Source organism: Anser cygnoides, chromosome 23 (genome assembly GCF_040182565.1).
Source record: "Anser cygnoides isolate HZ-2024a breed goose chromosome 23, Taihu_goose_T2T_genome, whole genome shotgun sequence".
NCBI lineage: Eukaryota > Metazoa > Chordata > Aves > Anseriformes > Anatidae > Anser > Anser cygnoides.
In genome coordinates, this window is record NC_089895.1 from 4,267,933 (window position 1) to 4,295,023 (window position 27,091).

At 43.2% G+C, this 27,091-nt stretch overlaps 1 protein-coding gene across 4 annotated transcripts; it reads right to left on the bottom strand.

Annotated features, from left to right (window-relative positions):
* Positions 1–1,638: 1,638 nt before the first annotated feature.
* SLC25A33 (solute carrier family 25 member 33) lies at positions 1,639–26,777 on the bottom strand. 4 transcript variants are annotated; one of them, XM_048067300.2, is made up of 7 exons: positions 26,626–26,777; positions 12,061–12,240; positions 8,277–8,354; positions 6,737–6,837; positions 4,431–4,497; positions 2,807–3,090; positions 1,639–2,198 (listed from the first exon to the last, which is right to left on the bottom strand). In XM_048067300.2, exons 2-7 carry the CDS (start codon positions 12,105–12,107, stop codon positions 1,996–1,998), a joined length of 780 nt encoding a protein of 259 aa, XP_047923257.2. In that variant the 5' UTR covers positions 12,108–12,240; positions 26,626–26,777; the 3' UTR covers positions 1,639–1,995. The 4 variants fall into 4 exon arrangements, with proteins under 4 accessions (XP_047923257.2, XP_047923255.2, XP_047923258.2 ...); XM_048067298.2 differs by lacking the exon at positions 26,626–26,777 and adding an exon at positions 21,098–21,256; XM_048067301.2 differs by lacking the exon at positions 26,626–26,777 and adding an exon at positions 17,043–17,062.
* Positions 26,778–27,091: the final 314 nt, after the last annotated feature.

Sequence of the window (27,091 nt, forward strand, 5' to 3'; positions counted from 1 at the left end):
CTCCATTAAAAAAAAAATGCCAGTTTTTAGTTACTCAGCTGTTTCTTATTTTAGCTTAAGGGTAACATGATATGTTCTTTTCAGTGAAACACAATAGAAATCAGTTATTTTTGCACTGTTTTGCCTCATAATGAGGTATGCATACATTCTACCCCTCTTTGCTCAGTGCTCCTCCATCACACTGATGTCAAATATGACATCAAGTACCAGTCACCAGCGAGGTTCTAATGAGAATAAACATGAAGGTTTGTGTCCAGTTATCAACCCATTATATTTCTACGACAAAATAATAGCCTGAAAACTTTCTCTTCTAAAAGCCAGCCCTACTCACTAACAGGCTGTTTCTTAATGCATTGCATGATCTTTCCAAGTCCAAACACCACCTCCACTGTATGTGCTCCTTGAAGTCAAAGTTGTCCATAAACACTTGGGTTACGCTCAAGAACTCAACACCTGCTCAAATCATGAGAAGCTCATTGTTCGGTTCACCAGCAGGGAAGACTGAAGCTGGGCTCAAATGCTGGAGTGTTTGCCTCAGCTGTCAAAGCAAATGACATTAGTGAATAGAAGAGCATAGAATGGCCAAAGCAAAACACAGATCTACCCATTTAAGTTCTAAAATGTTATCCTGCTCTATCAGGAATTATATGGAAACAGTATTTTATGTAATACATGTTTACATACATGTAAACAGTATTGCTGCAGTGCAAGTGGTAAAGAAATTACTGAAGTTAAAAGTACATTTTAATGTTTATGAAAGGACTAATTATATCAGTTATGCAGGATACTTGATTTATAACTGAAAAGTAAGAACTCTGTCATGACTACTGCTGAAGAATACCCCCTTGATAACGTGCCTTTGATGGGGAAGGCAGATATTTATATGAAACTTGAGCACTGTTCCAGCAGCTGCGCTAGACTGGCAGATCCTTCTTATTTCCTTCAATAAAAAATCAAGTAATTATAAAGAAAATATTTACACAGGCTCTATATTTTTTTGGCGTTAACTCCACTGACATGTCTGTGAGATAACCACCAGAAGCACTGCTCTACAAAGACATCAAACAAAGAGGGACTTGTTCCTGAACGTCATGTTATAAAGCAGAATCCAGAGCTGCAATCATAGTCTATAGTGTTTGGGACCTATCTTCTCTTCCACTCTCCAGACCCCTAGCACTGAAGTATAAGGAAAATTCAACACAAAAAAGCCTCACAGTAGCGAAAGGCTTACGTCAAGATACACGACTAAGTTAGTGCATCTCGTGGAATCTCTGCAGGTCAGCCAGCCCGCAAACACCGGCTGTCCTTAAGCTCTCAGTCCTTCACAAAAGCAAGGTCTAAAAGCAGTCAGTCAGAACAGATCGGTTGACACACAGTAGCACTCAGGTGCACCCAGTACTGTAAATAATTACATTTTACTAAAGAGCCTCCCACAATCTTATTCCAGCAACACTGCCAGTGTAAGTGGCTTTTCTGAGATGCTGGTGTGACACTTGAACACCCCAGAATGTTCACACAGCAACAAATGATGCACCATGAATAAAACAGAAGACCTCTCAAAGTTATTTGGGCATTAGGTTATTTTAGTACTAAAAAGTGACATGACATTAGTGGTAGGAAGACCAACTTTCAAACCAGTTCTTCAGTTTTAATACAGTTTTAATGAACATCAGTCCAAGAGATCACTTGATGGTACGAGGTACATTCCTTGACCACAATGGCTGTGCTTAAGGAAAAGGACAAACATAAATTAAATAGTGTAATTTAATTTAGTAGCTGTTTAATTATCATTAAGTTAAAAAAAAAAGTTATAATTAACTATTAACGTTAATGACTCAAGACCTTTCAGAAAGCATGAATCCAAAAGGAAAATATCCAGCAGGTGATCACAGACTCGTAGCTCTTCCACCAGCACTGCCACCTGCAGCAGTCATAAAAGACTATTTGTTCAATGAAGAAATTGGTCTACAGTCTTTAACAGTAGTCTTGGCTCTGCTACTTTGCACGGTCTTCTAACAGATACACAATTAACTCATAGGTTGACAACACAATGGCTGTGTTTGGTATCTGTCGGATGAGCTGGGCAAAGAGTCCTCTATAGAAGGCAAGATAGCCTTCCTCACGTGCTACCAGACGTGCTGTCTGAATGAAAGTCTTGTATTTAGTGCCTTCTTCTCGCAGCCGTGTCCGTATGACCTCTGTAGAAAAGAGGGAGAGAGCCCAAAGTTAACGAGACTTAAACCTTTCCATTAAGAAACATGCCGAGACCAAGAAAGAATATGCAAGGCCCATGGGCATTAAAACCTTCCTGCATCCATCGCCTCCTAGCCAGTACTTCCAGACTGCCCTTCGGGCAAGAAGGAAAGTTAAAGATGACTTCCCCTCCATGTGGAATATATGGATTAGGTGCTTATTCAAGCTGCTACAGATCTAAAGGCTTTATTGATGCCCACCCACATAGCCAATATCCCTCTTTGTATATAACCATGACAACATTCACATTTATCCAAAAATACCTCTGTTCACCCCACAAGCGTTTCCCACACTTGGTTTGCATGCATGCATCCTTTTTCTGAGTTCTTATTGCCTCGTGTGAATTAAAATAACCAGACGACCAGAAAACCACGTAGCTAACTAGGAATAATGGGGCCAGAACTGGAAATGCCAATGCATATACACATGCTGCAGTAACATGCATTTGGCCATTCAAACAGCCAAGAATTTTACAACCCTAAAACCCAACATTTGCCTTGGATTAGAGGCGACAGCTGTTCTTCTGCAGTCATAAATGGAAAAGTTAACATACCATGTGGATAAGCAATACAAGAGGCACAGCCCTTGGAAACAGCAGCAGCAAACATCAGTCCAAAGAAGTTTGTGGAGTTCCTTTCGGTCCCATTAGTAGAAGAAGGGGGCAGCTGGACTTCCTTTAAGTGCTTTTTTAAACTTTCATAAATAGCAAAGCAGATTATGGTCTCAGAAATCCCAGCATAGGAGGCAGTCAGGCCTCTATAAAAGCCACGGATACCTTCTGTCTGGTAAACGTATCTAGCACACTGCAATGCATTCATTGGTTTTGAACCCCTGACTCTAAAAAACAAACAAAATAGAGAATATAATGAGCCTAGAATGAGAAATAAGATTAAACAAAAACCCCACATCCTCATGGTTTTCAGTAGTTCCCCTAGCTATAGAAATGGTTCTGTACTAAGTTTTACGACAAAAACTCTTCTAGGAAAGCTGCACAGAGCAGGATTATCATGCTAGGAGTGCACACTTGGCTTTGCTAATTGACTAATACAGACTTGTAATAATTCCTGCGGCTCCAGTCCTATCCAGTCTGTGACAGTTCACGCCAATGCTTTAAAATACAACAAACATTGAGAACACGCTGCTTTGTATTAAGGTAGTAAATCCATTTAAAGCCATCTTCAGCAGGCCAAAAGACAGAGGTCTCCCACATCAGAAACGATCTTTCATTTTAAAGAGGCAGCATTCAGTTCAAAGGTGCCACCCTGTGAAGCGCTAGAATTAAGGCTTATAAATTATTTATAAGTTGTGCAGTGCTAAAGGATCTTTCTTATCTCACCTAACCCATCCTTGCAGGAAAGAATTTCCATTCTAAGGAGTCATAAGTAGAGTCCCTCATTGCTTCAATATCCACCAGTGACTATGAATTGCTCAGCTAAAAGATATCACTGTCAAATTCCCTCTCTGCCCTCAGGAGGTACACTTAACAGTAATACAATGCTGAAAGAAGCAAGAGAACATTAAAGCACTGCAACAGATTCTTACTGCCTCTAGAATGTTTTATGAAACTAAACTAATCCTGCTTCATTAAACTTTAAAAACCATCACCCTTTCTGCTTACAGCTACCTAGCTGTGTACCAGTAACCTTGGTTTGTTGCAGTAACACACACATCTGCATGATCCGGGGCTGGCACAAGTGATGCTGCCAAGTGGGACACAGACTGCAACCTCGTGTTTGGCTTCTCACACAGGCTCTCTGACCTTTCCATGGCCTCCATTATTTCTGTTTCAAAGCACTTCAGTCCTTGACGTATTTAGCCTCAACATCAACCCCTGAGGTACAGAAGACTTTGTAAGCAGGGTCTGAGGGCAAGTTAATGCTATGCCCAAATTTACTCGACGTTTACAGTGGAACCAAAACCTGAATCGAACTCAGCACTGGAGGCAACTTTCACATCCCTCTCAGTAGTAACTGTATATCAAAATTGAAGTACAACACTCAAAACCTTAACCTTCAGCCTGATCAGGCAAAAGGATGGCAGCTGGAAAGGTGGGAGTCAGGGGAAAGAAAGATCAAGATCTACGAAGTCTGAAGGGCCATCAATAAAAGCATCTTAAGTTTCTCAGTTTTCCAGAGGCTCCCTTAGCCATCTAGCAGTATCCTATCTCTGTCACTTACTTCCGTTCCAGTTGCATTCTGGTTTTCACCATCCATATAGGATTCATCAGGGAATTTGTGACAAAGGCTGAAAAAGAAGAAAAACAAAGTATAGATGAATCCGGGCCAGTGTACTGCCATTGTTCATGCAAATATGAACCACATACATTGCACAGTGACACAGTCCTAGTGTCACAGCTGCAGAGGTTTCAAAAGACATGCAGGTGTGTGGCTTACAACCTGGCTCTTGCTAGAGAACTATCTATGTTCAACTTCAGAAGGTATCATTCAACGGCCTTGGAATTTCATATGGGCTCCTTCCTTTTTATACCTGTTCTAATATGTACTTCACATTCCTAAAGACTGCTGTAGGCAAGAAAGCTTACCAACTGGGTTTTGAAAAATAGATAAAAGGAAAACCTGTGGGGAACACACATGCATATTAGTCTTCTGCTTTCCCCAAGGCTCTAGGTGGTGCCATTGAGCCATCTCATTAACAAAAATCCACCCATAATTATGGGGTTAGTTTGGGAAAGATGTTTAATGATCCCTCTGGTGACCGATGCTTGAACTAGTGGGGCCCTTCCGCTCCACTGTTCCTCTGTTTGTCATATTTTTCTGATGACAACAAAATATTTTCCCATCCTGCAAGGAAAAATACAACAAACCAAAACAATTCGGCTAAAACAGTATCAAAGGTTTGCTGATGTCTGTTAACTTTTTTTTTAAACTGTTTAGAAGCATTACTATAGCATTTCAGTTAGAAAAACATTTATCCCCACTTACTAAAGAAAAGTCTAGAAACATTTTAAAGCGTTGAACAGTAACACAGTTCCTCTGCAAATACATTAAGTTAGGAGCTAGCAAACTCCTGTGATCAAACTCCATGAAGTCTGCCTTTGGCTTCCTCCAAAAGCTGATTGTAGAATATTTCCAGTAACACTGAAAGGGTCACCATCCTTCAGAGACGAGGATCAGATAGATCATGCCGCTATTCACTGTTCTGTAGCTGCAATACTTGGTGCATGGCTTCAAGAAGCTCTTATTGAAAAAATCTTTAATTAAAAAGACAGCCAAGCATGTGTCTACATCAGTCTCATCCGCTTCAGTGATTTCTTAAAACCTCCCTCAACACTGAATGTGGACAAAGCATAGAAGTTCACAGACAGGAGAAATAAATAACACTGCTCTGACTCATTCACAGGGGTACTATGAAACCTACGGAAAGCGCTGTGCCAGCTGAGCATCGCTGTATTATCTCTTGGTATACTGGCACAAAAATCTGTGAAGGCCAAAGCAGAAGGATTTCCAGCTCCACCAATATGCTTTTAAAATGCCGTATTACTTCAGGCAGCATTCAATTTCTGAGCCTTGCTGGATGTAAGCGCCACAGGCTTGCACAGGTTACAAAGCAGATGACTGCCAGTTGACCGATACGTACAAACCATACATATATATCCATCTATCTATTTATTAGGCTCTTCTGTGAAGTCTTACATGCCTCTTCTCTGCCCCCTCACATATGTAAGGATGACTTTTTGAAAAGGTGCTAAGGCTTCGTACAACTACATTACATAACAAACACATGCAATACCTTTGTTACAAACTCTTTAGATTGCACCGATACGTGGTTGTTAGAACCAGATTCTAGAGAAGAGCGTATTTATCTTTTCAGTATGATTGTGAAACACCAATTTAAGTTCTTCAGAGAGTGTGTTCCTTAACAGTCTCCACAGCAAGCTTGCCAAGTACTCGTCTGTTTGTTTCCCAGAGAACGGGATGTTTCCAGCCTCACAGATTTTATTTTTAAATAGTCTCTGAACTTTGGCTCATTAGGAGTGCCTTTTACATACCTCTGTTTCATGAACTCGGTCACGTCTCCTGATCTCGCCCTTTTATGGAGATCAGTGCTAGATGTATTTCCTAGAAAGTATATCCTTCTACACCTAGTAATACATTCTAATATTTTCTGGCATATACAAGCACAAACTGCATGTATGTTTCAGAATGAGCCACATACTGCCTCTGAATTCATTTACATTATCAATCACAATTATCCACAGCCCTCAGTCCAGACCTGTCTATCTGCCCAGGTCCTGTACAGACTGAAAGTCCAGTCCCTGCCTGATTCTTTCCATTCACTTTCTAGTTACTGAGAGGGACAGAACACATCTTGAAGCAATAACAGCTTGCAATACATACTTTAAAAAATTAAAGTGCATCTCAGAGCCACGCAGATGCCAATGCAGACATTCCTGCTACTGCTGAGGGGCTGGACACTGGGGTATTGCTGCAGACCATACGGAAGATGAATTACAAACACTTACCTGCAGAACCCGCAGAACAGATGTGCACAATATTGCTGTTGGGTACGAAAATGCCATTAAATTGCTCTTTGGCTTTGGAGTAGCATGCAAAATAGACAGCTCTGTGGGGAAAAAAAAAACAGGAGAAGAAAATCTATGTGATACTCATGACATCAAGTTAGACATGTTGCTATTTTACCCCCTCTAGAAGAACAAGACTCTTTCTCCAAAGGGGCCTCCATACGACTGCTTCCATCTGCAAGTATGAAGACATTTTTTCTCCTTGCAACACAATGCCACTATCTGACTTATCAGCCACAAAGTAGAAATATTTCCCTTTCATACCAAGTCTGAGATGGGAGGCAACATGGTCTTGCAGATAAAGCAAGTTGGATTGAATCCTAACATCAGCTCTGGCATTAAATACCCGTTGCAACCTTGGGAAAGTCACATCCCTACTCTGAGCCTACGCCTTCCCTAAACTTGGTCAGAGCTACAGCCGCCTTAGCAGCACTTTGTACTTTAAACACTTAACCCTGGGCTGAAATGAAAAACAGTTTTACCCACCTGAAATCCCTACATAATGCATGCAAAAAGTAAAAACTCACAGCAAGATCTGCAACAGTCAGTGCTTTAATATTAGCTAGGCACAAGATCTTCAGCTCTGCCAAGCACGGGACAGTCATAGGTATGTGTGGAAACCAAACATTAGGTGCCTGCAAGGCTTCCAAATACAACCACTATAGGTAGTTTTGTTGTTACTGTTTAGAAAAGAGTGGGGGGACCTTTGGGGTTATGTGGCAGCTTTGCAAGTCCATCCCCCTGACCCTCAGCTGCAGTTTTTCATTTGAGAAGAATTTAGGCAGTCAAGGACCAGACAGGTATTCCTGTTTCACCTTGCATCTAGCTCCTACTCAGTGTCTGGGAAACACTTATATATTCACAGGGAAGTGGTAGGCCTTATTAGAAAAATTAAAATATTAACCCTGCAGATATTTCTACAGTACCTTCCCCTGTTTTCTAAAGCATAAAGTCATTGCAAAAGCCACTTAAGTGACTTATTTAAACTACACCTTAATTTAAATTCTCCTTTAGTACTAGGCTAAAATATCCCCTGCCCCCCACTTTTTGTTTTTGAGGATAGCATCATAAACTAAGTTCCACTGATAACAGAAAGCACAGATCAAAAGAAGCAGCTAAGATACACACACACAAGTTTATAGAAGCCAGTAAAATACGAGAAACCTGTCAGATCCAGGTTTCATTTTTAGAAAGACAGGTACTGACTTTCATACCATTTCATCACTTTTTAGATGAGAATTTGAATACTGATGAGAAGCAAGTTCTGGATACATTTAGTGATTGATACATGTAACTGAAAGTGTCATCCAAGTATAAAGCAAATTTTAAAAATTATTTGCTGGCATATGCACGTCTGATACTCTTAAAAAATCTCAGCTTACAGATGGGAGAATTTTCTGACCTATTCTTCTCGATCACAGACTACAACATTCGGGTCGGTGCCTTAAACGTGTCTTTTAGCAAAAGTTTAACTATTTACCTTGATGGTGCAACTCCAACCAAGTTTGGACCCAGACCTCGGAAGAGCGACCTTGGTCCTTCTTTTTCCAGAATTGACCTTAAAATAAAAACAAACGGGAAAAAAATGGGTAGTATTTGGGTTAAAAGTTACATTTCTTGTTCTGGCAGGTGGTCAAAAGAACTGTGCTAAAGAAATAAGTATTAGTTGTGAACCTGTTAGCTCTCAAGCTACACAACAGACTTGAAAATTAGCAGAATTATAGACTCCTGGATAAAAGCCACTGTGCTGTAAAACTTCAGTGTGCTACAGACCAATGCGTGTTGTATGACAGAAGGTTATAATTTCCATTCTTTGAAAGCTGTCAGGAACTGAATTAAATAGTTTCATGGAGAATCCAATGCTAGTTGACTCTGATGAATACAGAATATTTTTGGCATTTTCTGTATCTAAGCAATTTAAGCAGCTCAGGAGTTTGTTGCCTGTATAGAGACATGGGAAAAAAAAAAAAAGCCCTCTTCCCTTTCACAATTAGCTAGTCATGATTTTTTTCCCCAGAGTGAAAGCTGAATGCAGCACCATATTACAAGCTATGTCTCCCCAGGCAGTTCAGGGTAACTGTTCTGGTTCTGAGGACATTCTAAAGAGTTCACAGCATCCTTCCAAAGGAAACACCAAGCACAGAGGTACTCCTGTGCACCACTGCCACACTCATGACCCGGTCTAAAGCAGGAAAACAACCAAATGATGTTTTCCTGCAATTCTGCAGTTGCTCCCGTCCAGGTTTCCAAAGCCATTTTCACCCATTTCCCCACACATCTCAGAAGGCATGTTCAAACTGGGCAGCTTCCTCAGCAGCTGTCAAGTTCTGTACAATACCTTGCTCAGGTGCCTCATTAAAAAAAGAGCTAACCTTACACAAATCTTTGCGCTATTAACAGGAGACACATTCACAAGGAACACTCTGACAGCCAAACACTAGGAAACAGCCAAGTGTTCACCAGTGACAGCCAGGTACGGTCCAGTAACCATCGGGATGTCAGTGCACAATCTGCTAGGCGGCAGCTCTCCACTTGAACTAAAGGCCCATCATGTGAAAACCATGCAATAAAATCCAGATAACACCAGGATCCAGGGGTAGTTCACATGCACCTGTTTGAAATGCCCATTTTTCAGAGTTTGCTTTCTAGGTCATTAGCACTGTTGGGAACGTTCCCCACAGGGTCCAAAAACAAGCTCATTAGACAGAAGAAGACATAGGAGCTTCTGAAATGCTTTTTCTGCAGTGGAGTTGAACTTTCTGTGTAAACTCCAGGGCTGAGTGTCTCCAAGGAGACAGATCCACCAACTACTTGTTCTTTGTCACTTAACAGTCACGACTGCAGCTTCCAGCTGGGGTGACTCATCAGAATCTTAAATGGATTAGACAAAAACAGCCTGTCCTTCTGGAGTGCTTTCTATTCAGCAGCAGGCTTAACTTGCCCTCCTGAGTACCTACTTTCGTTCTATTTACAGCAGTTAAGGGGCCTTCATACTCAACACCTTTAACTCACAGACAGATTCTATATGTAGGGCTCTGAAGGGCTGCTTCTTTAGCCAGATGGTTTTCCTAAAACAGAAAATTCAGTTCACATCCAATTTGGTCATGCACACATGACCAGGATTGAGAAAGGGATGGAAGAGTAAAAGAGATCTAACTTCCTCCTCTTTCTTCATGCACTTGTGTTTTATCACAAAGACCACAATCAGTAGCGTTATCTGTACTTCATGGATACTGCCACCAAGGGAATGACAGAGCATGATTATTTTGCTCTCACTTCTTAATCCTCTGGGGTAAACAGGTGAAAAGCTTGGTGATACATGCAGCTGAGCAATTCCTGAAGTAAAATGAACTCAGGATCATAGTCACCAAATTTAATGAGCTTAATAAATATATTAAATGGTTGACTCAATTTTAACCCCCCTTTTTAACTCCCTAAAAGGAGGATCTCAGAGAAAGATGGGAAGAGGAGATAAATTGAGAGCCTCGTGCCTCTAAGTTACCACTTCCTTGAGTCAGAGCTCTCTCAAGTCCAATGCTGCAAGTCAAAAAAAAAGTAGAAAGGGAAAAAAAGAGATGAAAATCGAAGGCAATTGGCACTGCTTTACATTTTCAGTCACGGATTGCTCTAGATTCACCTCTGAATATATGAAGTGTTTGGCACGGGAAAGAAGCACTGTTTACAAGACAGAAACTCAAGTCCCAGAATGACTCTAGCCATCTAGTTCTGCAGAGAATTTGAGTGAGCACTGTACTGTTATATAACCGCGCAGCTTCTCCCCAGGCAACCTGCCAAGTGTGTTGGCCTTACATAAATCATTCAACTTGTTTTGCTAGTCAAGTTAGCTATTTTCTTTGGCATTTCTACTACCTGATCTAAGCAGGACCTCCTCTGCATTGCCCCGTGGTGTGCCCAGTGATCCAAATGTGGCGTGCCTCAATGCATTTGCGTGAGGTCTGAACCAGATATTGTGCTTTGATAGGAAATATAATAGTAGAGATTTGTCCTTCAGAGTTGCTGGTAAAATTAGTCAGCAGTTCTAAGCGACACGATTTTACGTTTCATCTTCTTTATGAATACACATCTGAAAGGGGAACAGCTAGAGCATCAGCTGCTGCAATCCGAACCAAGAAAAGTGACTAAATAATACAGGTGTTGACAGGATTGATGCACAATAATAATTAGCTGAAGCAACATACTAACAGCAAACAGATCTCATTAAGTCAGATACAGCTGAAGAAAAGATAAGAGCTTCCAAAGCACCAAGTATATTTTGGCAAGACTTCTTTTGCAAAAAGTGCCCTTCCCTGACTCCTCTAAGTTTCAGTTACAGATCATCCACACAACAGAGCAGACAAGCACAGCTTAAAATATATAGGATCACAGAATTCTGGAGGTCACCTGGTTCAAATGGATGCTAAAAGCAGGGCAGGCTTCAAAGACGGATCAGGGGCTGGCATGAATCACTAAGTGCAGAGAATCAGAAACATCATTACAGCACTGCTCCATTAAGGAGGAGAAAAGGCTACAGGCTCTCACTTCTAAATGAAGTTTCGAAGAGAGTTCGTGACAGGAAAGGGCTGAATTAAAACTCACCATCAAACAGGTAAATAGCTTGGGCAGCAATAGAAACAAGGATCTCTCACCAGCCACTCAAAGCAAACTGGGAATGGCTCCAGGAAAGAAAGACAAGGAGTACACAACTCAAGTTCAGTCCTTCATTGTACCAGGAACTGGCCCCAGCTAATAAGGATTACCTGTTCCACTGCTCAAAGGAGATAATAAACATGACAATTCCCAATAACACACAACAACTACACTCTCTGTCATTCAAAATAATAATAAATAAGTAAACCTTTCATCCAGAATATTTTCTATGATAGTTCCTGCAAGCTAAACAGTATCAAAAGTTTGTGGCACGTCCTGTGTATTGATCCTTACAACGTAATAACTACCAAAAAGCTTCAATCTGAAGAGCTGACAAAAATAACACTTCCAGATACTTACTCAAATCAATTTGCTTCGGAAAGCTTCTGAGTGCTAGAAGCAAATTTCCGTGGAAGTTTAAAGGAATACTCAGGAAACTTATCTGTGTTTTTAAAAGAATAATTTATCTTTTGACTGCTGAATGCAAAAGCCCAACTGACCTGCATCCTCCCAGTGCAAATCTGAAGCAAATTTTGCATTCCTTGTTTGCACTGAGGAATCGAAACTCAGATCACTGGTGTCAATTATCATCAAAGGACCGCAGGAACAGTACTCACTTGAGAACGCTGAAGAGCCCAGGTGATACAGATGTTGGTCTAACCATTCCTTCACCACTGATGGTCCCCAGCTGGACTTGTGGGTAGTAGACAGCCTGGAAGGCTAGCTTTGAAGATTGGAGCCTAGTCTTTATTACTTCTAAGGGACAAGTAAAGATGGCGCCAACTGTTCCTCCACATCTGTAAAACACAAATTTAAACAGAAGACAGAGTCAGTAAAACATGGCTGCACAGATACACTGAGTCACAAGAGCACTGAGTATAAGTATAAAAAAATATAAAGACTCGACTTCACTTGCTCCATGCTGTGGACAAATATTAAGAAGCAGGGCAGTTTTTCCATCAGGGAAAGGGAGACAGTTCCCAAGCCCTGGAGGAGGGGAGAGAAGGTTGAGAAACACTTCTGATGACTAACGATGATCCCATGTAGTGATGAGGTTGGAGGGGTGAAACACAAAGACAATACCCAACCCCAACAAAAATCCATGACTGATCATCTGCTGGTGCCGGAGTCTGCCAGGACTTGGAATTCTGCCTGTAAAAACTTCAGAGGCACCCATGTTTCAGAGGTTGTGCTCCTTACACAGACACAGCCTTGGATGGATTTTTCCTACGGAAAGCAGGAATCTTGCAGATAAAAACAAGCAACTGGGGATTAGGACACTGTAGGCTGAAAACACAGCAATATAATCCTTCACCATTTCAGTACTTATGATCAAAACAGCTGCCTACAGAACTAGCAAAGAGAAAAATTATTGTAAATTAGGTCTTTTTAAAACAATGGATATCAACTTCTGGGGATACAGGAAGCTGCAAGGATGAGAGAGAGGGTGGAAAAACACAGTAACAGGGTTGCTGTTCTTTAGGCTACTAAAGATGAACAGAAATCCCAAAGTCTGCTAACATAAGCACAGAAATAATAGATATACACACACGTGTGCATGCAGTTATTATTATATATAACAACATAATAAAATAAACATACAATTTTATATATATATATATAAAAGAAAGATTCCATCCTGCAAAGATGACCCCTTACATTCGAGGTATCTAACAACCAACCTCATTTGAAAACAAACTCAGCAGGGGGCAGAAAGAATGGAAATTATGGTTTTAATAAGGACATTTAACTTGGTTTGCCCACTTGTGACACTTGCAACTTGTTATCCAGCCCTTATCACTGTCTCACTCCATTTGTTTTCCTATTCTGGGGCTTTTTCTCCCTCTTTCTTTAAGGCATGTCTTCTCCCTATAATTGGGTAATACTAGAACTGAAAACCAAGCTTCCAGCCACCAGCAACCTGCTGTTACAAACTCTCCTAATTCACACTCTGGACATAGAGACCTACTGTAAAAAATCAGTTTCGAGACATAATAGAAAATAATCAAATTTGAAACAGTACTGAGAATTTCCAGCACAGAGCTTTTACTTACCCCAGGGCTAACTGCTCTTTACCTTAGAGTTTCAACAAACCACATGTTCTGCATGACATTATGCAAGTTCCAAAACCTCTCCCGTTACACCTTTCCCAAAAAGGGAGGCTAAGGTTGCCAGTGCAGATCACACATCAGCTTGTTGTTACTGAGATCTGTTGATATCTGAATGTTCCAGCACAATGATGGAAAAGCAGCCATGACTTTTATCACTGGTGCAAAAAAGCTACAAAGATCTTCTTGGAATCAAACCAGTCCTGGATATCATTGCTGTTCGCTGCCATTGCCATACAGGGGAGCAAAAGCTGGAAGTTCCCAATGTTAGCAAACTGGCTGAATCAAAGAGTTGGCGGTTCACTGCATGAAAACAACGCGCTGTGCTTCATGTTCTGCCACAAAAGCCCGAGGAGCAATGCCGGAGCCACCTGTTCCCTTGCTCCAAAAGCCCACGCTCTCCTCTTTCTGTAGTCAGCGTGGCTCAGAAAAAGCCTACTGGGCCAACCACACAGAGTGCACAAGACCCTATTTCCATCCATCACCTTGAAAATGACTTGTCAAACCATTTCTCTCTCCACCTCTGTTGCTCTTTTGTTTTTGAAAGTCCCTTCTGTCAAACTTCACAGTTAAAAACAATTCTGAGGATGGCTAAAAAGCACTGTAAGTTTTATTAATCTAACAACTTGGGATGTAGGAAGACAACTCAAGAGTTCAGTTTTTTTCAAGGGCATTTACTACAACTGATCATATTGACAAAGAAATATTTTCTTTATTTACACAAGTTTCAAAGTATGTTATTCCTTCAAAAACCTGTGTTTAGACTTTCCTTAGAAAACAGCATGAGTCAATAACTTAATTTTCTTTGATGTTAATGTCAAACTAAGTAGCTTTCCCATGAGAGGGCGAACAAGAAAAAAATCCCATCCTTTGACTTGTACTTAAAAAAGCATTACTTGCTAGAGTCACAAGAACTTTGCATGAGTAAGTTTAGGAACAGAGAACTACAAAATGACACAAATAAAGGTGAAAATGGCATTGAAAGACTGGCAGAGAAATTCCAGCTGCGGATACATTTAGTTTAGAAATGCTTTATCTGGTGCCACTTACTCTGCTTGCTGAAATAGTGTGTCTTACATCAAAATATAACAGTTCTTTGCCAAATCCTAAAGACCCTGGATTCTAAATGCCGTGCTTCTCAGATACAAACATCCAACAGAAGAAACTGTTGTCACCCAGCCTGACAATCTCATTTAACAGCAACACTTCAATAAGTTTTTCCTTTAACTTCTTGCTTCTTCCTCTTCCCTGATGAAAGGGGAAAACTTGGCTGGAACTAGGGACAATCTATACATTCAGAGTGAAAGACAGTGTAAAGAAAAGATTTGCCTTCATCCCGTTAAATCACTTAAGCTTTGATTGGTGAATACAGACACAAAGGTGTTTATGGGATGAGGTACAGAGCAGCTGCAGTGGTGTCACTTGGATCAAGAATGGCAGTGTTCACGGAGACCTTATCAGGTCTCTGATTATTTTGTGTACTGAACCAGGGCTTGGACACGAGCCTTTTGGTCTGTCAATACCACTCTGGGGGACATGGCTTCAGCTTATCTGTCCCTGTTTTGTTAGATGCGTCTCATGTTGCTCACGTGCTGTAACCTAGATCTCGGGGGAAACAGAAGGGCCAGGAGCAGTTTCTCCTGCAAAACTTTTCCTGTTCCCATAGTTAGGACTTGAAGCGGGAAGTGTTTTGAGGATACCTCTTGCAGATCCACACTGCCACCATCCCTACTACGTATATCCCACACAGATGCAAGCATTATAATTAACACCCCAATAATCAACATCCTCAGAAAAAGGCAAATCTGAGGGAGGTCGATGAAAATAATTTCTTTCATTCTCAGTTCATCTACCAATGCTACCCTACTGTGTTTTCCATCCTTGTTTATTTCACATTTATGAACATTAAAACAATGCTTTCACAGTAACACCTGATAAATTCAGAACACAAATTCCACGTCCTGTCTCTGATCTACCAGCTGCTCAGTCTAGAGTGACACCTTGCCATGCGGTTCTTCAGCCTCTCTGGCATGTTCTCTCCTTCATCAGCTGTCTTGCCTTCCTGGCCTGCTCCTTGCCTTCCATCCTTTAAATTCGATAATCCAGTTAATTTATGCAGCCTTTAATATTTAAGTACTTCTGGGAACGTATATGTAATCCTCCGATACTCAGCACAATGAATTAGTATCTGCATCATGAGTTTTAACAGCTCAGAGTTAATGTTGTCAGCGTGACATTTCAGAAAAAAGCGTTACCTAATAGAGCAATTCTCAGAATGTCAATAGCGTGCACACGTTATATCCCAAATATAAATAGAGCATATAGTTCAAGTCAGGACTTTGATGCATTAGACATCTTGTACAGATGAGCTGATTTTCCTCCACACGGAATTTTTTTTGCATCATATCCTGGTGTTGCTCTATTCCCTGGAAAGATGGCTGAAAATAACATGCTGTGCATAAAAGAAACACTTTGTACTCCTAGGGTGTTCCAAATGCCTTCATCTGGGAAGAAAGGAAAAACACCAACCAGCCTTCCCCAGCTACATAAACAGCCCTAAACCCTGACAGATTCAACTATGAATATGCAGCGAGGTAAATGTGATTTGGGAGGATCTAAAGCTGCAATCGAGGCAATACCTTCAAGTCTTCATCCTGATTAGGCTGAGGTTTTTAATGATACACCAGTGCGGAACTACAGATCTGGAGATGATGAGCAGTGTTCACTGCACCAGCATCTAGCAAAAAGCTCAGCAACGCCTAAAAAATGCCCTTAGTGGAAGGGAGAAACCTCCTCAGGAACAAAAAACCATGGTACACTCTTCTCGAGTCACGTGGCAAGCATTGAATGAGAGGTTCCCAGCTCTGCTCTGCATGCAGCACAGGTACGCAGCCCTCTCCAGCGCGCGCCACCCAGCAATTCATCAGCCCTGGCCCGTCGCATACTGCCAGAAAAACAGCGTTTGTCCTTCAGGCTACAAATACCTCCTCTGGCTACAGGATTGCCAGGCATATATTGCCACTGGAGCAGGAGAATGCGATTCTCTGCTTTTGTCATGTCCAAACAAAGAAATTAAGGAAAGCGCGGTTCATATCCTCGGGCCAAGAGTTAAGTGTTTATGGAGATATATCCTGTGCTATACATTAAGACCTGCAGAAAAAAAAATATTTGCTTCCATAAACAGAAAACATTCTGTTTAAAAACCATGCCAAGAATGTTAATCTCAAAATCCAATTACGACTTCTCTTGCTGCCAGCTTTCTATTTTTACAAAGCCCACCCCCAATATATCACTGACTTGCATATGAAATCAACTCCCAGCGCCCACTAGCACAATCGATACAGATGATGCCAAGGATCTTAATTAAGAGCAGGGCTTATTTCATCCGTCCTAAATTTAATCACTGAGCAATAGTCCTAATATGAATAACCGGACATCATGCTCGATGTTAAAGATTTGAAAATTAAAAAGCAAGAAAAAAGCATCCAAACCTTCAACGATCCTTCAGTAGAGAAGCACAGACTTCACCAAGGTTGCAAGGAAAGCTGATTGCCTGGTTAGAGGAGTCGTAACTCCTAACTCAGTCTGACAACATCGGGGAGTACCTCCTCCTCTGGCCACTGCTCTCACCATACAGAGCAGCTAATTTTTGGTGGCCAGGAGTCAACTGAAACACAAGAGGAGAATTAGTGCAAACTGTCTGGCAGCTATACTTAACGGGCCACCTTAAGAACCAGGTTGACAACCACAATTCAGCTCACGCCTCGTGGATTACACTACATACTGCTTCAAACCTCAAAACACAGCTTGAAAATCATCTGGTGCTACTGTCTGGACCCCTCCAATGGATGCAGGACTCTGTCCCAGTGAATTCAGTGGCACGACCAGTGCTTAACACTTCACTGCACTAACACTGCATCTGTTTTCCTGGTTGTTGACAGAGGATCGTGTCTGTGAAGGCAGATCAAGGAGATCTCAAGGTGAGCAGCATATTCACAGCCAGTGCTACACAAGTTTTCCCCGAGACTGTACTTGCGATAGGAATTTCATTTTGTTTTTCTCAAGCATGCCACATGGTCTAGCAAGAAATGCACAGCACAAACAGCAGGGCAGGTTGCATCTTTGATATTTCAGTATTGCATCATCAAGACTGTAAGCAAAACAAACTCCTGCATTCTCAGAAGCCGTAGGAAAGCCAACTTCAAAGCAATACAGACTGTTCTTCACGCCCCAGTTTTCAGATATTAAGCATTCAGTGTATTTCCAGCTAACAAGGCTGTCATCAGGTGTGAATATTCTTGCAAGCACTTACTGCGTTCCTCAGGCTGATGCACTGTTAATGAATTATATAAAGCACATGAAAACCTAAACTAGATAAAGGACTGGAAGAGAGTGAATCTCTCTATGAAGTCTAGGTCTGTCCTGGACCACACGCAGCACAACAGACGTCCTTCGGGTGAAGACTGCTTCTGTCCATTTTACACATGGAAACAATATCTCCCAAATGGTTCGTTAGCAGTAGTACATCGCGTAACAATCAACATCTGTGGGAGCTGTATATAGCGCCGTACCCATAACTCATGTGGTTACTACTCTGAGGAGCAGCTTTACGCTAGTTCTGTTATTTGTGCTTTACACTCTCACAAACTGAGGTCAACCCCAACACTTCAAACAAGGATCTCAGTGACCTCATGCATTAAACACCCCTTGGCGCAACTGAGACAATCCACGTATGCATGTGAAGACAGGTGTCAATGTCTTCAAAGCAGCTTCCTATTATCGGTCTTTCCAAAGTATCTTCCAGCTCTTTTCCAGGTGGCTTAAGAAGGCTTTAGGATCTCAGGTTGCTTTCAGAGCAGCAAGGGAGTTACAGACTCAGGCCTCAATACCAAGACAGAAAAAGTCACAAACATGGTTATATTCACAGAGCACAGTTTCCCCATCTTGAATAAAACTGCTCAAGAAGAGACATCACAGAGAGCTTCTATGAAATCAAGGTAAGAAGTTTGTTCCTAGCTTTTTCAGGTATTCTGCCAGTTCTGTGAAAATCTCTGCAGCCTCTAAATATCACTTGCTAGAATCCCTGTAGTAAACAGAATTATTCCAGCTGGAGAGACAACATGGAGTCACCTCTGCTGAAGCCTGAGCCAAGCTTTGTCCCCAAACAAAAACAAGCAAGAACTCCACTGACTTCAGCAGGGAAGGAAGAACCCAGACTTGTAAACATGCTTACATCTGTTGTGCAACTTATGCATCATTCTGTTTGTTGCTTCTGAAATCTTCCCTGCCCTCAGAGACATTTTCCCATCAACATCCCAAGACCTTTTGGTTTGCTGTTATTAATGTAAGCCTTAAAAGGAAGGAACAGAAATAAGAGGAAGCCAAGAACTGTCTGCCTGTAAGTAAGTCGGCCTGCTTTTCTGTGCAGACATAAGGGTGTTGTATTACATCTCCTCAGCATCTGACACACCGCCGCATACTCACCTTCGCAAGAAGCTACCATAATACCAATAATAAATCTCTAACAACATTATTTTAAGTGAATGAGCTTCATCTGCAGAAAATATTTCACAACAGAACAAAGCTTAGCATCTTACACAATTTATAAAGCATTCAGAGCTTCCAACACGTTCTGCTGGAGGAGGTAATTTTATCCAAGGACCTGGTTGTGCAGGAACTCCACCGCACAATACAACCCGTTTATTAAGGCTTAATAGGATTCTAACAGAAAGTGTAAATGCAAAGGTATTGGAAAGATCAATTACTCAGAGACTATTGCTCGAAGATAAACACAGTAATAATTCTAAAATTCCAAAACTGAATACCTTGCGTGACGGTTTGAAACTCACATTCATTTTCTTGCTCCACCCAGTGAGCCCCAGAAGTCTGCATTTCTTACTTGAAAAGCAGAGGTAATAGCATTAGTAGACACATACAGAATCCATGAGCTCAGGGCCTTGAACAGGGAACCGCTCTGAAATAAACTCTTTTGGGATGGTGGGTGGGAAGGTAACATATTATACACACGTACCCTTATTTGTATAGGGCAAACACTTCAGCATAAGCTGGTGCACAAGAAGAGAAACTGAATTTGCTGTCTCATTTTCCTTTCTGTAACATCACAGCCAGATAAGTGATAGTGCACTTTTCGGTGCCACTTTAAATAAGAAGCTATTTTTCAAAGGCCTGCATACCCTACAAGGCCATCTCTCTCCTCCATGCTATATTTTCATCACTGCTTTAAAAATGGATCACTCTTACAACACACAGGTCAGGAGGATATTCTCTGTTGTGCTTCCATTCTTTCCTTCCATGCGCCATCAAAAACAGCTTGGACCTAATGGCTTTCTAGGTATACTGCAGAAACTGTTTATTAGGATCCTTGGAGAAGGTGGTGGGTACACTAAATGACTAAAGAAGATGCTGAACATCCATTGCAAGATTAAAACACCAGTGAGTTTAAAATTCCTCTTTATTTATTGTGCAAGGAGTTATGTGAGGACACCTAGAGTTCTGGAGAGGCATTGTTACTACCCAAACTAGTTGCATGTGTACATCCAGCTCCCATTTCTGACACAGCCTCCAGGCACTGGTCTAATACAAAGAGGGGGAAAAAGAAACAGGGGGAGAGAATATTTACAACAATACATAATAGTTGAGCCAGCAGGAGGGCCGTGTCTCTTTAAAACTCAGAAAAACTGGTTTTAATATTCGTATTAAATGAATTTACTGCTCCATGCACGTCAGAGGAGACTGAAGTTTAGCAACAGAAGAAACAATGGTGTACTATTAAACAGATTAAACCCAACAATAGGTTTCATGGGGGCTTCCTAACTGTTGTCAGCTGGCAGTCACTACAGAGTATCCCACTACTTAAGTCTAAATAACTGAAAAAGAAAAAGGGATTTTTCATAAGGACAGAAGTACATGGAACAGCAATTACGAGCTGTATATTAGGTGACTGTTTATTTACTTTACACCATAAAATGATCTTACAGGACTACAATTAAAACTCACGTGGTACATTATTTTACACGGGTTGGTTTTCATTTTCGTTTGTTTGTTTTAAGCCTCACACAACAAAAATAAGCAGTTGACAACTCCTTGAAAGAGCCTGAAGCGGCCCAGCAGGCCACCCACGAGTACCAGGACCTTCTCTCCCTTTTTTTTTTAACACTTCCTTGTCGGCACAACCACACGGACCAAGAATCACAGAGCCGGGGCTCTGTGGCCATCCCCAGAGCTCATTAACAGAGCTCATTAACGCCCTGCAGACACCCCCATGCCGCACAAAACCACGCTGCGGCCCACTCCGCGGCCCCCAGCTCCCACCCGCCGCAGCGGGGCCAGCCGTGAGGGCAGCACCAGCCCAAATTACGGCTTTTTGTTAATTAACCGCCGGCCGGGCGGCCGCGCGCCCTCAGGCGGCCCCGCTCCGGCCCCCCCTAACGGCTGCCGCCTCCCTCAGGGGGCCGTCAGCGCCCCTGGGCCCTTCCCCGCCCGGCATGGCCTCGGCGGGAGCGGCCGCCCGGTGCCCTGCACTCACCCCCCGGCGAAGAGGTGCAGCAGGGTGTTCTCCTGAGGGGCGCCCGCCATGCCGCCGGCGGTCCCGGTGCCGGTGCCGCCGCCTCAGGATCCGGCTGGGCGGGCGCTCAGCATAGGAGGCCGGGCCGCGGCACGCACGAGATGGCGGCGGGCGGCGCCTCACGCCGGCGGTGCCGGCCCGCCCCGGCCCGCCTCGCGGCTCAGGCCGCCCTCCCAAGTGCCTAAGGTTTCCCCAGTGCCCGAGGATTCCCGAAATGTCACAGATCCACAGAGTCACGGAACGGTTGTGGTTGGAAGGGACCTCTGGAGATCATCCAGTCCAACCGCCTGCCGAGCGGGGTCACCCAGAGCACGCAGGATGGCATCCAGGCGGGTTCTGGGTATCTCCTGGAAAGGAGACTCCAAAATCTCTCTAGGCAACTGTTCCAGGGCTCTGTCACCCTCACAATAAAGAAGTGCCCCCTCATATTGAGCTGGAACACCCCGTGTTTCAGTTTGTGTCCACTGCCTCTTGTCCTGTTGCCAGGCTCCACTGAGAAGAGTCTGGCCCCATCCTCTTGACACACTCCCTTAAATTATTTATACACAGTGCTAAGATCCCCTCTCAGCCTTCTCTTCTCCAAGCTAAACAGGCCCAGCTCTCTCAGCCTGTCCTTGTACAACGGGTGCTCCAGTCCTCTAATCCTCTTATTAGCCCTCTGCTGGACTCACTCCAGGAGCTCCATGTCCCTCTTGGACTGGGGAGCCCAGAACTGGCCACAAAACTCCAGGTGTGGCCTCACCAGGGCTGAGTAGAGGGGGAAGCTCTTTTGGTTTTGTGTTAATATCAGGAACTGAGGAAACACCCCAGTTATTTCACTAGACACACAAAAAATGAAAGCTCTGTTAGTGTATTCAAAACCTGCAGCTTTCCTCCAGTCCTTTGAACGGCTGGGGGAAAGCTCAGATGCTCGCAGTGCTGGGGAAGTGATCTGCTGGGTGTTTCTGAGAGGTGGCTTGACACTGAGCTTTAGCAGGCTTTATATTCAAGGGGCACATGACATCGAGCTTTTAAAATTTGCACTCCCCTAAAGTCAGTGGAAGACCTTTGGCCCAGTGCAATGATTTACACTCATCTGTAGGATAGATGCCATCAATTTATATGCTGTGGATTAATTTCACGGCCAGGACTTTTAGGAATGTCTGGCTTTTTACATTAAAGCTAAAATCCTGGGAAAAAGATTAACATGTACAAAAAGACCCTTGGTCTGCACATTTTCCATATGCACAAGTTTTCTATTATCATGACAACGGGCTTGAACGAACAGCCTCCTAGTTTGAATTCAGATCCAGACATGAACCTCATGCCTCCCGTATGGCACAGGCCAAAATTCCCAATCTTCAAATTGTTGGAAGCTGGGGTTTGAAGGCTGGGTGTGCACACTCCCAGAGCTTAGGCTTCAGCCTACTTGGAGGAAAACATGGCTTAAGGGTTAAAACCAAGAAGTGGAGCAGTACCTGGGTCCCCACTGGGGGCAGTGCTGTTGGTGTGGGCCTTCTTGGATCCTCAGTCTTGAAAGAACTGTCCTAGACCTTTCTGGTTTTGAGGTGCTGATGATGAACCCCAAGGCGCTATAAAGAACGTTTACCTTTAAGAGTTCTTGTGTGGTGGCTGGAGGGTAATGATTTACTGAAGCAGAATCAGTCTAGCAGACAGGGGTGATGGGATCCCTAGTCTACAGCATTTGTTGAGACTAAGGAATGAATACAGCATTAAGTGCAAATAGGATCTGAGGCTATGTTACAGCTCTGGCCACCTGGTTCCCATGCAAGCCAGAATCCCAAGGATCCCAAGCTGTCATCAAGATTCTGTAAAGTTACTCTTTGTAATGATGTAGAATTTACATCAGAGATCCATACATCGACATGGATTTGGTAGCTGTTAATATAGAGAGGAAGCTGGTCCTGTGAAATGGTGAGATAACTGAAGAGCTTTCTTTCAAGTGTAATCCCAACAGATCATGAAAATTAATCAAAGAATAGAAAGATCTGGAGAGTAGATGACTCAGAAGAGAGCTGGTACCCTTTGCAGGGTTATTGGAAGTCGGATGACTCTTTTAACACCTCTCTTTTGTTTGCTGGTGGTAGTGATTCAGCCACCATGTGATATTTGGAGGCCCACCTTGTTTGTAGTGTCTCTTCCCAGCCAATAAAACCACTGACCTTATCACAATGACAAAAGCATCCGGGTAGGTATATGGATTGAGAAAGCACACCTAGGCACCTGATAACATCAACATGACCAGAACGGGCTGTAAGGACTCCTTTGCTAAGACTTCCTGCGAAATGCAAGTGGCGCACATTCACACGCAAGTAGATAAGGGTTTGCATAAGCACACGTATATACCAGTGAAAGCTGGGCCCAGTGTTCTTTACATCTACAAACTACAAATGCACAAAGGCAGGAGCACCAGCCTTTCCTATTCATGCACACAAAGCACTTATGCTTACATACACAAACAGGGATAGAGCTTGGCCAAGCATTTTCCTACATGCCCAACCACAAGAGCTCTCCCCACAACAAAACCGGTTTTGAGCCCCAGTTTCATGCTCCCAGTCCCACAGAAACAAAGCAGCCCTTCTCACAGTACATGTACAAACACTTGTCTGTGGGTAGCTGTGAGGTGGCAGGAGGTTATTTCTAACCCACCAGCAAATTCAGGAAAACATTTCCTAGGTCAAATGGGTCGGTTAAGCCTGGGGAGGTGCCAGGCAGTCTCTTACAGCATGGAACCAGGATGCTGGACCTGAGTGACAGAAGAAAATCTACTTCAGGCAGAGGGGAGAAGGGAGAAATTGCTCTTAATGAACAACAGTGAATGAGGTGTAGGAAAGGTCAGCTGTTTTAGGGTCACAGAGAAGCGGGGGAAGCCGATCCTGCAGAATGCGCACGTGGGACGGGTGCCCTTTCCCTCAGCTTGTTTTGTTCTATTGCTGTTCCCTTGCTCTTTCCCTGCCCTTATGCTGCGCACACCGAGGAATCTCTTGCAGCTGTCAGTTGGTAACTGGGCAGTGGGCTCGTCTGCAAGGCAGAAGGCCAGACAAGAGCAGGAGCAGCTGCCAGACCGGAGGGAAGCGTCAGCGCTCTTGTCTTGGGCGGCAGCCCACGCAGGGGGTGTGCGGGAGGCGTAGGCTCTAGACAGCCACTCATCGACCAGCTTCCCAGAAAACCCTCTGCACAAGGGTTTCTAGCAGGGCTGCCTGTGCCCTGAGACCTGGGCAAGGATGTGGCCAGAGCTGAGCTGTTTTTAAATGCTGCCATTTCGAGGCAGTTCACTGGCTGGCATGGTGGGGTCACGCATGCAGGAGGGAGGTCAGGTCGCTCCTCTCAGCATTAAAGCTGTAGGGCCTCATTTCCATTTCCTCTGTTTCTGTGTGAGCGAGGCTGAGGTGGGATACATGAAAGTCAGCAAACGTTATACTGTTCATAACATTTGGTCCAATGTATGCTCTGCATCCCATGGACCCTTATAAATGCAAAGACGAGCAGCTACAGAAAATATCCAGGGCAGCCAGCAGCGCAGTGCTTCCCTGTCTGCCTGCCATGTGAAATTTATCAGGTCTAGAAAGTCTTCTTTAGTTACTCAGCTCTTACAGAGCCATCTTCCCTCATTTTATGCCCTTTCATACTGCCAGAGACATACAGCAGCCTTTGAGGCTTGGTGCTTGAGCTCTCATAATTCATGTAGAAGCAATTTAAGGGACATCTGTCTCCTGCTGCCCATGGGAGCAGAAGAACTGACTACGAGTTGGCTCCTCGGCCATTGTCTCTATCGCCCAGCACAGCAATGTAGGTGTCTAGATTCCAGCTTAGTTTAACACATTTCAGCAGCTCACATAGGGTGTTTTAGGCAAGTACCAAGACCATCTACACTTCCCTAGGTTAGCACTTTCTGCTTAGTTCTCTATTTGCTATTAGGTATGCAAACACATATCCCAAATTTATCCCCACTAAGAATCTTTAGTAGCAAGTTACAAGATACTGGGAGTTCTTACAAAGACAGTAAAGCAATTACAGGCAAGGCTACTTATGGACAGCACTGCCTCTAATGAATAGTAATTAAATAGGAGGACTCTACACAAACACAGAATCATAATCATAGAATATCCCAAGTTGGAAGGGACCCACAAGGAGTCCAACTCCTCCCTCCCCACAGGACCACCCAAATAGCAAATCATACTTCTCAGAGCATTGCCCAAATATTTCTTGAACTCCAACAGGATCAGTGCTGTGACCATGTCCCTGGGGAGTCTGTTCCCGTTCCCAACCACCTACTTGGTAAATAATCTTTTCCTACCATCCAACCCGGACCTCCCCTGACGCAGCTTCATGCCATTCCCTCAGGCTCTATATTGCTGGTCATCAGAGGGATGAGACCAGCACCTCCCCTGTAATGCCATACTGGTTGGATCCAGTATTTTGATTAAAACTTTGTTTTTTCACCTGATGGTTGGTCTACTGTACAGGCATTTTTTAAAGTACAGATGTGTTCACAGAGCCCCCTGGTGGAAGTACCATTTAGGAGCACAGATTTTTTATTTATTTTTTTTTCTGCCAGGACATCATTATCAGCTTCTGAAAATGATATAAATTATGGTGGTAAAAGTATTCTTCCATCACCAGACCCGAATTTAGCAGGGTCTTTGCTAGTCTATCTAGGTGAATGACAGCTTATGGTTTTCCATTTTACTTGGTGGTAAACTGTCTTTGTGAAATTCACTCTTACCCTATTTACCATTGCCAGCAGCAAAGTGGAAGCAGTATAAGACACTAATCTAATTGTCTTGTCAAGCTCATTAAGGAGTCTGTTAATACAGTTCTGGCTAGGTGCCTTGACTGAGCGGCTTGAATGTGTGCAAAGCTGCAAGTGAAGCCTGTTTACCTGGGGACCATTGCCACCCAACTTAACAGCTACATGTTACTGGCAGCTGTATCGAGCACATGAGGCTCCAGACATTTCTGCCATGTATTTCTGCATTGGCTAGAAACTTATTCCTGGAGCACAGTTCAGCCGAATTGATGCTAGTAGGCCAGAGGAGGTATAAATTTCCTGGAGCAACATATAAGCTAAATTTGTACATCATTCCTTAGCCTGGAACGCTTGTCTACCTTCTGGACTAAAGAATAATTGCAGCTGTGCTTTCCTCTAGTTCTCATTCCCCAGCAGAGAGCACTGTAAGACCAATGTTAGAAGCAGAGCCACCTTAGGGCAGTGAGAAGTTAGGCATATAAGGTTGATCTTTAACAGATCCTGTGCGTTTTCTCTGCCTGCACCTCCAGTTTTGCCTATATATGCCTATCATCCTGTCTGGACACTTTGAAGACACCCTGTCTTGTGGCTCTTGTTCCTGTCCATGAAACACATCTCAAAGGGGAAATCAGTCCTAAAAAGCTCAGGTGGCCATAACTTTTTCTGAAGCCCTAGAAAAGAAAGCCATAAATACTGTCTGAGCATCTTGCTGTTTTGACCAGGACAGCAAAAATATTACCTGCTTCCTGGCTGCCATCACCTTTACTTTCGTTTTCCTTTGCCAGGCGGAATGAGAGGTATGTTGGCTTGCATCTGCTTGCCTCAACAGCTGTACCGATGGTGTGCACAGGAGCTGGCTCTCCTTCTCCATCATCGTTTTCCTGTATAGCTCTGAAAATGACAAAAACATTGCTTGGTTTGTGCATGTAGTCCAGTATGTCACACTGTTTCGCACCCTCTAGGATATTGTTAGAAAGCCATTCTCTTTCTCGGTTTAGCCACCCATTGAATTTGAGCTCTTGGGGTACCCCACACTAACAGGTGTCTGCTCTTCCAGCACACAGAGCGCTTCACCTATGGGACCTGAAAGAACACTGCAGAGTGCAGGTATTCACTGCAGGAGCTGCGGCTACAGGCAGAGAAATCAAAGAGGAAGACAGGTCTTGTGGTTATGCTATGACTGCATCAAAGCAGCAGGAGAGTGG

Excerpts from the sequence above, each read along its gene's own strand:
- SLC25A33 (XM_048067298.2), bottom strand. The coding sequence starts at position 21,147 with ATGGCGGGCGCCCCTCAGGAGAACACCCTGCTGCACCTCTTCGCCGGG. Across the intron at positions 8,355-12,060 it reads GGGCTCTTCAGCGTTCTCAA|GTCAATTCTGGAAAAAGAAG; the intron begins GTGAGTACTGTT and ends TTTTATTTTAAG. Across the intron at positions 4,498-6,736 it reads CTGTTCTGCGGGTTCTGCAG|CCTTTGTCACAAATTCCCTG; the intron begins GTAAGTGTTTGT and ends CTTCTTTTTCAG.